The sequence below is a fragment of the Cryptomeria japonica genome, chromosome 9, assembly GCF_030272615.1.
Source record: "Cryptomeria japonica chromosome 9, Sugi_1.0, whole genome shotgun sequence".
Taxonomy (NCBI): domain Eukaryota; kingdom Viridiplantae; phylum Streptophyta; class Pinopsida; order Cupressales; family Cupressaceae; genus Cryptomeria; species Cryptomeria japonica.
This window is the reverse complement of record NC_081413.1, coordinates 573585190-573595943: the sequence shown is the minus strand read 5'-3', so window position 1 is coordinate 573595943 and position 10754 is coordinate 573585190. Positions and strand designations below refer to the sequence as shown.

At 35.6% G+C, this 10754-nt stretch overlaps 1 protein-coding gene across 1 annotated transcript in view; it reads left to right on the top strand.

Annotated features, from left to right (window-relative positions):
- The first annotated feature begins 3110 nt into the window (after window positions 1-3110).
- The window catches only part of LOC131062889 (pentatricopeptide repeat-containing protein At3g53700, chloroplastic), a 34491-nt gene continuing 26847 nt past the window's right edge, over window positions 3111-10754 (top strand). The window contains exon 1 of the mRNA XM_057996626.2: window positions 3111-5456. Within this exon, the coding sequence (XP_057852609.1) occupies window positions 3407-4990 (1584 nt within the window). The 5' untranslated portion in view covers window positions 3111-3406 and the 3' untranslated portion in view covers window positions 4991-5456. The remainder of the gene's footprint in view (window positions 5457-10754) is intronic.

The window sequence follows — 10754 nt, the reverse complement described above, 5'->3', positions numbered from 1 at the left end:
CGCCCCTGTATGCGCACACCAACGTCTGATTTCCTTCTAGGACCTTTATCTATCAATTTCAAAAGCATTTGGAGGGATTCTCTTGGCAAGTTGATGATGTTTTGGAGGTTGAATCTCTTGGAGATTATCTTTGGACAACATTCTACAAGCATTATCATCATCGCAATGTTTCAAGCACTCTACACCAGCATTTCCAAAAATCGTTTATGGAAGGAGAGTTTCTTTGATCCCTTTCTTTCATTTTCCAATATCTTTTACCAATCTCTTGTTGCATCTTTTCAATTACCTTTATCACTTTATTATTCCCATGGCTTCTTGGGTTGTCCGTGGAGGTGGAAACACCAAAACGGGGTTCTGACTTCGGTAGGCTCCAAAACACAACCCCCAACATTTTCCTTTATTGCATGTATGTAGGTACACCATCATGAAAAGGAGATTAACTTGTAGGAGGCTTCATAGTGTGGACCTCTTGTTTGTCTATTTCCTTCCCCTTTCTCCTTCCATTTCATCTTGGTTATTTTGTATATTGCATTTACTAACTTAGCTTCATTATTTTCTATAATTTTATTGCATTATAATCACATTTGGAATTTCTTGTACGGACTCTATACCTCATCCGTACGGGACAACAACATGTCGTGCTGGTGTCCCAGACCCACATGCTCGTCCTTTGGACAAAGGCTTGATAGAGCCTCGAATTGTGATTAGTTGCTTAACTCTGTTGTTTTTATCCCCTAGCTCACCCTAGCGCCAGTTCGAGGAGTAATCAGAGGGATAGTTTGTTCTCAATGATCCATCATCTTTGAGGTAGCAAATTTCTTCCGTTACAATAGCCTATCTTGCCCAAATCACATAAGTGTTGCTTTATCTAAGCAAGTAATCTTTGTTATGCAAATGCACATGTGATCTTATTATTCCTATGTATATACTAAAATATCCATGCAAGTTTTTTTTAAGGACATAAATTGTATTTCACATAAGCACCATTCCTTATGCAAGTGTTATTCCCTCCATGCAAGTGTTGATTCATTTTCTCTCATAAATAGTACCCCTATGTGTCCATCTTTGACCTCCATTTATTACATGCCTAAAAATACTCTAGAGGTTAACTCTTTCAATGCATTACCAATGCTCTCGCCTCTAGTGGTCACTTGGATACCCTCACTCGCTTCACTCAATGGGTTTGTCATGAGATATTGGCCATCTTCTCTTAGCTCCTCTATGGATTTTAATATTTTAAATTCCTAAGGGGTTGGGGTACAAATAAATTATTTAGACCCTCCTAGGCTTATTCATAGGCCTTCAAAACCCTAATTCAAGTTCCCAAGCCCTAATCTTTCACCTCTTTTACTTTTTTCTCCACTACTTATTCATTCTTTATCCTTTTTCTCTATTTTTCATTTATCAAGCATCTTTTTTTCTCCTATATCCAAATTTCACTTCCATTTCTTCATTTTGAGAGCTCACTTTAATAACTTTTTTAGGGCGACCTTTAAGGGGACGTCTTTCCATTATCTTTTCTTCACTATTTCTTCTAGGTAACCATGACACATTGTTATTTTATTTAACATGATACCATTTCTTTTAGTCATGAAATCATATCAGAGGGGAAAAATGCAAGTACCTCAAAATTCATCATTAACTTTTGACTCATCATTTTCTTCATTAATTTATTATTTGATTAATTGCTGTTCACACAATTGATTTTCACTGCTTCTCTAAGATTAATTGATTAAATAGCCTTATCCCACTTTAATTATTTTTACCTGATTAATTAATTAATCCATGATTAATTATTTAATGTTAATTAGCCCTCACTAATATTTAAAATATTTTAAAAACCAATATTCTAAACTTGCCATCATACTTGGCAAGTCCTACCCACTCCTCATGCTTCCACATGTGTGAGCATGCTACCTCAAACCACTCCGTTGCTCACACATGTGTGAGCATGCAAGCTTGTAAAATTTAAATCCTCCTAAGCCTCCACCTTATTCGTGTCCTACTTGGCCTCTAGGCTCTCTAACATGTTTAAGATGATCCTCACACATGTAGCATACAAGTTTCTTACACATGTCATATTGCTCAAACATGCGTGAGAACACCCACTCTTACACCTTATGGATTCTTGTCTCGTCCAATCAATTTCTCTCTCCCCCCTTATGACACTTACCACTTGATTACTCCCTCAATCCCTGCACTCACTCTCATGAAAACTAAGTCCTTCATCAACTTTGCTATCTTAAAAATTAACCATTATCTTTACATTGTTGTTATGTTGGTTTGTTGAGCAATCCACATTATCCCATATCCAACAATCATTTATCATAGCAAGTAAATCAAGTGGAGCTTTGAGTACACATCATTTTTGCTCAATTATAGGAGCAAGGTAAACAAGGTAAAATATTTTCTTATTGCTCAATCTTTCATGTTTATTGACCTCATTTATATTTTTCCTTGTCTTCAAAATATTAAAAAATTATAGAACTAAATAATGTGGATTTAAAAATAAAATAAAAATGATCGAGCTATAATGCATAATGAATGCAATAGATTAATTTTACTATTTTACACTGATAGAAGAGGTTGTAAGTTGGTGTCCCCGAAAGGTAGGTCATTCCCTCTTATAGAGTAAAATGCTTTTGGTGTAATCCTACAAAAATCATGTTGTTTGGTAATGATGTGGATTGTGATGGTGGAACATGATCGAGCTTAACCATGACAATTAAAAGTGACCACAATGCATAGTGGCAATCCTCAAGTTATAGTTAAAAAATAGATTGCGATTTAAAATTGTTGTTATATTAAAGACAATGATTCAAGATAACTTACCATTATACCTAATTTTGCTTGCTTCCCTATATATAACCCTAGTATGACCTCTAACATATTGATCCTAGATGATTATAAGACTTACATGGTATTGACTATTCGGTAGCATGCATTGGCATAGCCAATCAAACATGAGATGCATAATATGAAAATATACTTCAATAATCTAGATGAATCATTATAAAGAATAATTCATCATAAAAGATTCATCCACTGTAATATTTCCCTAGAAATGTGATTGTCTCATCTCAACTCACAATCATGTCTTTGGTGAATAATGGAAATATTCTGTTATTAATGTGAAAGCTCAAATCACTAGTCGTGGAAGTGAATAAAAATGTGCCGTGTCAAAGTATGCGCTTGAATTTGTCGGATTGTTCGACGATTCCAAACGTCTTCTGAATCTCAAGCAACGTCTCTGCCATCAATATACCTATCAGCTAAATACCGGATTAAATATTTCATCCTGGTTTTTATTTTAATTTTTGAAATCATCAGCCGTCTTGAATATGGAGTTATTTAAATTGTCTCTTTAAATTTCGTAACAGGAAGAGGCCGAAGCAGAAGAAAGCCCATGAATAAACTAACCCGTTTGAACAAACTTATCCGCTTGCTGGCTTCAGCCGAGGCCAATTCACATTCATGGACGTCCCGTGGATCGAACCTTGGCCTCCGAAATCCCCAGTCTCCATTAAAAGTTCATGTCAATCGACAGACGAAAACCCACCCCCTTACAACCCTCACGCAGGACACCTCCGTCGCCCACGTATCGAATCTGGGACCTGATGATGACGAAAAGTACAGAGAGTTGGAGTCACTTCTTAAGCGTAACTGTACACGCAAACATTTTTCCAGAGCAGTAGACGCTTTTTATGAAATTAGAGTATTAGGGTTTTGTCCCCCGGTAAAAACGTGCAATAAAATGCTGGAATGTTTAGTTAGGGTTAATAACACAGGTCTGGTTTGGAGGATTTACGGTGAAATGGTCGAAAGCAATGTTGCAGTGGACGTGGGTACTTTTGATTGTTTGATCCAGGCTTTTTGTAAGGAAGGGAAGGTTAAAGAAGCTTATGATTTGCTTGGAGAGGTATTGGAAAATGATTGGGTTCCAAATGTGGTTACTTTTACTAAGATTATAGCCAGGTTTAGTAAGTTAGGGTTTTTAACTAGGGTTTCTGAGCTTGTGCACTTGATGATTGCTAAAGGTTGTATGCCGGATGTTGCTACTTACAATTCTGTTATTTGTGGGCTTTGCAAGCATGGCAGGGTTGAGGAGGGTATTAGGGTTTTTGTTGATTTGAAAGAGAGAGGGTACAGGCCTGATGTTATCACTTATACTGTTCTCATAGATGGGCTTTGGAAGGCAGGTAAGTTGGAATTTGCTAGGGAGCTCTGGGGACAAATGCAGCAGAATGGGATTAGGCCTAATCTGGTCTCATACAATGTACTTATCGATGGTTATTGCAAGCATGTGAATTTGGGTCATGCAAAGGAGCTGTTTTTGGAAATGTCTGATAAGGGTATTAAGCCACGTATATGGGCTTATAATACGTTGATTGCAGGGCTTTGTTTAGAGAAAAGGATTGATGAGGCTCTCAGTGTTAGAAGTACGATGCTTGAAAAGGGCTTGTCTGGAGATGTGGTAACTTATAATACTTTCATTCTTGCATACTGCAATCAGGGAAATGTACAGAAGGCCTTGGAATTTTATTGGGGACTCTTGATAGAGGGTTTGAAGCCTACTGTTTCTACATATACTCCATTGATCAGTGAGCTCTGCAAGGAAGGCAAAATGAAGACTGTGATGAGAATGTTTAAAAAAATGTTGGAGATGGGTTTGGTTCCATTTTGTTGCACTCATGATGATATTGTTGTTGGGCATTGTGGACAGGGTGATACTGTCGAAGCAATGAGTGCATTTAATAGAATGCTGGAAGCTGGATTGAAACCAAGTGAAATGACCTTCAGGGTGCTGATAACAAGTCTCTGTGGGGAAGGTAAGGTGGATGATGCATTGTGGGTGTTATGGAAAATGATAGAGAAGAGGTATACGCCTGTGGCATCTGTTTGGAGTAGTTTGGTGAGCCATATTTGCTCACAAACTTTGAACGACATGGAAATGCATTTTGAGAAGGTCTTGAAGGTTGACAAGTACTAATTAACATGTAATCGTCTTCTTTGGATGACAATAAGATCCTTAAGCTGCTTCAGCTTCATGTTGTCTTGCCAAAGATGTCTTTTGTTCCTCATAGAACATTTTCAAAGAAGAAAGTGCCGAATGTTCAGAAAATCTTTAATTGGTAAGAAGTCTCCAAGGGATAGAAACTCCTCTGCATAAGGCTTCATCTGCAGTGGATGTTCTTAGTCAGAGGTTTCATGGCAATCTCCCTTTGTTATTCGATTGCAGATCAATCTAGGGTTTCTTCTGTTTCTTGTGATCTTGATGAATGGATGGCGCTTATATCAAGGAGCGGGGGATCAAATGCTGGGTACTTGTATATCTATTGCAACCTTATCTTTTGTGGCACAGAATATGTGTCAGTTACGGGAAGAGTTGATTGGCTATGCTCGGGAGCTTCAAATACAGTATATGTATCCTGTAGGAGCAAGAATTGCTACTTCAGGTACAGCTTTATCACGTGTTAACTCTCTGGGTTTCTTTTCTTTGTTTGTTTAAATATTATGTGAATCTGGATGATTATTATGTTCTCATTGTAAGACATGATCTCCCGAAGCTTGTTTGTAGTTCTCATTTGACAGTCTGGGAAGACCTAGCTTCAAAATTTAGGAAGGCTCATGTGTGCTTGTTCCTATCTGTTGGTATTTCCAAGTGCTGAAACTATAACAGGCAATTTGTGTGTTGAGGGAAAAATACTATATTCTTCTTCTTTAGTATAGACTTCGATGACTGATCATAAGGGAAAACTTTATGCGCTATTGTTTGTCAATTTGGCTAATATCAGCACTTTTGAAAATATTGATTAGCCAGTTTGTAAGATGTTAAAATAAAGCATTGAGCCAGTAACCTGTAAAAAAATGTATTAAATGCATTAGCATAAATTCTATTAGTTATTTTCATACTTATGTGCATGCACACAACATGTACTACCATTTTATGATTCTGAAAGATTTACCATCCATTGGACAACTAAATATATTTATTCCATAAAATTAGTCCACTGTGATTAGAGAGGGTGAAATACTTGGCAATCAGGAAAGTCCACTGTGATTAAAGCTAATGTGTTGTTACCTTGCAATCAAGTAAATATAGTCTAGCTGCTAGGTCTAATGGATAACTATTTTTTAGTTTTTTTGTAACTAAAGATTGTACTAGATGCTTGGTATCTGACATGTGGTTTGCTTCTAATCAATGATTGTGTTCGTATTTTACAGCACAATACTAATGTCAAGCATACACTCTTTTACAGTTGAAAACATGCAAATTGTTAGTCCTGTTCAACATATTTGATATTGTGATGAATTAAGTGGAGATCACATATTATAGGAATTATAAATGGTAAACATGATAATTTTTTATTTTCTTCAAATTTCAACCAAATAGCACTGCTTGGGGCAGGATCATGTATGCTACATTTCCAATTTAGCATACATTATGAAGCTTCTGAAAGTTATTCATATCCTCTATTTAAAGAAATATGATACAGGTTTGGAAAACTAAGGCAGATGTTTGCAGGCTAATTCTGTTGGTACTTTGATTTAATCTTGAATCTGCTTAATTTATTGACTGTCTTATCCTTGAAACTTGTTAAGTAGTTGCTTGACTTGATGGTGCAAACTCATTCTAGTCAACTTTATTTAACTATTTTTCTATGTTTGTATTTACATTCCGTAGAGGATGGAGCCATTACATCTAATAAGAGGAAGCCAATTCCTGAAAAGTAGCCAAGAAATTAGAAATGTTAGTCCACATCAGTGTCTGTGGCAGGTGGATTGAAGTAACAGACAATATTTTGTTCACACAACTAGCTTGGCTGACATCATGTTCTTGAAATAAATAGCAAGGAAACATATTGTCATCAAGTCCAATATATCTTTGTAAACTCCAACCACCAAAATCAACCCACATATCCAATTGTCCTGCAATCATTTATGTTGTGATGAACACACTCTGACCCATTTTGGATGAGAGGCTACCATATTTATTTTCTTTTATTCCTTCATAAGTATAACCTGGATTATATCCAAGGGCAGTTCTTACCCATGCTCTGGTAAACTTGAGTAACTAGTATGGTTACAAAGTTTGATTTATAAAGGCATGCAAATATTATTTAAAGTTGCATGAAGTTTTTTGTTATTGTTAGAAATTCAAAATTTCTCTTTCTTCTTACCCTTATTCTTTTGAAGTCTTTTTGAAAATGAAATGAAAACACTTACAATATTACAATTAACATGATATTGAGTATCATTGGAATCAATCCCTTGGAAAATAGCGCTTTCTTTTATCCAAGGCTTGTAGAGTTTATAGGATGAAAAGTTGATCCCATTGACATCTACAATTGTGTGACTTGAGCTAAGCTATTCCCACTATGGTACTATTATAGACTGGCATGTAGCTTGTGCCTTGGATTTAAGTAATAAATCCCTAAATGAGAGGTTGTTCAACTCTTGCTATGAGTGCCAAAAGCTGCATCAACAATATCCTCTTAAAAGATACCATTTCTTTGGAAATCTTATTTGTTTTCAAGTTAATGGCACTTTCTTTGTCAACGATATATGATTCAAAGGCATCTATGGAATGCATGAAATGCAAGCTTTGCTGGTTATCAGGAAGTGCTTGATGTTGATTGTAATTAGGTAGGAATGGCGGATTCCAATTGCCTTAGGCAACATTGGAATCCGCCCAAAGGTCTGGCCCCTCCTTTAACGTGTAGGGCTGGGCCCTCTCTCACGACACTCCCTAAATCCTCACGCCACACTCAAGGTAACGTGCTCCCATAAATAGGGCTGACCCTATACTAATAAGGCATTTCGGTAAAAGAGATGTTAATAATTAAAAGTTATCAATTAAGTAAAAGCCGACTTAATTAGTTCTTGCACCACATATAAATAAAGGGCATCTTCACCTCATTCAATACACAATACAATATCCTTTCATGCGAAATATATATCTGCTTAATGCGAAGGCTGAAGAAGGAACATATGCGAATCATACCTGCCATTGAAGGTGCTAACATCAAGTACATACTGTCATAAAGAAGTGCGAACTGCTCCAGATTCAAGGCGCTAAGGTTACAGATCAGTTTCAAGCACAAGTGCAGACTTAAGATGCACTAAAAGTGCAGATCTAGTGTATGAACCTGATTGCTGGTTAGTGTGCTAAAGGGGTAGACCTAATACTTATGAAAGAGCAGACTTATTGAAGATTTCATCAGCCCTAAGAGTGAACATCTCAGACCTCTACAAGTACTTGAGATAAGTATTGTAATCAGAATATTGAATATAATCCATAATCAGATCTGAGGATCTTTTCTGGCTGGGTTTTTCCTCCTAGGAGGTTTTCCCAGGGTAATTGTGTTTTGTTCCTATTTGTTCATTTCTATGTTATGCCTAAATCTAGAAATCTCTAAATTTCACAACAAACAATCTAAGTAGAAACTAAATTCTGATTTCTGAGTTTTACATTAATCTGAAAGTATAAAAATCAACACTTGAAAGTTTTGAATGTTGTCTAGAATTGATGGTTGAGATGCTATTATGATGGTGACTTCTCCATCTAGGAATCCAACCAATCATCCATTCAGGTTGGATTAGTTGCAGAAGATGCAAGGGCATTAGTTAAATGATTTTCTACTTTGGAAATCCTGAACGCAACAACAATTATGTTTGGTTCCAAAGACAATACTTGTACTTCAAGAGATAAGGTTAGTGTTGCATTGAAATTTGCTTCTCACATGGTTAATCACCAATTTGGAACTCCCATTGTCTTAAAGGGTGAGTTGTAAAATGAGGACGTCATACTCAAACAACGTTATTGGTGCAAGGTAATTGTAACCTCTACCTTGTGAAGTGTCTCTTTCAATTGAGATTAAGGAGAATGGCACCAATACTTGATCGAGAGCCTAGGTTTGAATCTTTGTGGATCTAGATGAAGTTGAAGGCCAATGTGGAAGCTTTATGAGATAGACAATTGCAAAGACATAGAAAACTTTAGAACTAAACATTGTGTATTATTATTTATTTATCACTCTATAAATTATGTATATCTCTCTATACATGACATATATCTCTCTTTACATGACATATATCTATCACTTTATGCATGACATACCCTTATGAAGGATGTATGATTTCTATCTACCTTTTTATTGTGTATCTTCATTACATTTGACGTCTATCTAATGTTACAAATATGTACACATTTAGATTACAAGGATTCATGTTGTGGATACTGTGGGATCAGAATTAGGAATCATCAAAGACAAGTAGATCAAAACACTAGACTTGACAACTCAATCATGAGAGCACTCATTGCAATGAACCTAATCCTAAGCACACTCAATAGAGACATAAAAACAAAGCATTCAAAATGAAAGATTATGTAAACCAAATGCAGAATTGAATGCTCCTTCCATGCGGCTCCATTGTTGTTCTTTCCTCTTCAATGGATTTGTGGATCTCACCTACAAGTGCACATACAATTGAAAGCAAGATTGATGAAAAGCTCAAGAGTACTAGAAGCATAAGTTCGGTAGTTTGATTAAGGATTCGGATTATTAGAGATTGATTGAAGAAAATTATCCAATTTATAGAAGAATTGGATAAATGACAAGATTAGCATGATGCAATTCAAATGGAAATTGCAAATCAATATGACAAATCATAACAAATTATGCACTTTCCATGCACAATTTGATTGATTGATAATTGATGACAAATTATGACACATTCCATGTCAGAATTGATTGATTATCAATTATGACAATTTCATGACAAATTGAAATGTCATTCCCATAGAATTAGGAGATGAAATAGGAGGAAATAGAAATTAGAAATCTAGAAAATTAAGAAAATTGAAATTGATGAAAATTAGGAATTAGAAATTGATGGAAAAATAGGAAATTAGGAACTAGAAGAAATTAGGTAAATTAATTAACAATTTGTCATTTATTAATTAATTTACAAGAGGAAGAATAATTAGCCAATTAAATAATTTAATAATCCTAGAGGAAGAAATGACAAATTAGGTTAAATGAATAAATCATAAAACCCTAGAAGACGAATTAGAAATGCAAAAATGACAATTAGGTCTTGATTGAAGATAATTAATGTCATGATTTTGGATTGATAAATGACCAATGCGACAAAAATGATTTGATTGATAAATGCGCCAATTGACGAGGAACAATGACAAATTGATCCAAATTGACATAATTGAGACAGAGAACGATCGATGACAAATCGGTTGAAAAATGACAAAATCGACAAAAGGACAAGAATCGATGACAAAATGGATTGCAAGATGACAAGATTGATAATGACCACGATCGATAACAAATTGATCGCAAGATGACAAGATCGAACATGACAACGATCGATGACAAATCGATTGTAAAACGACAAGATTGATAAACCGATCGCCAGATGATAAGATTGAAAAGAGGACAAAACCCTAATTAGGATTGACGATGTCCAAAATGATAAGATTGATGATAAAATTGATAAGATTGGTAAAAGAGCCACGATTGATGACAAATCGATCGCAAGATTGACAGGAGGACAAAACCCTAATTAGGATTGACGATGTCCAAAATGATGGCAAATTAGCACGCACATTGATGCAACAAGATAAGATCGATCAAAATCATGACTGGATAATGTTGTCGACAAGACCAAATTTGAGGATGAGATGAATGAAGAATATAGAAGAATGACTCGATGTTCACAAATGATAAAGACCAAAT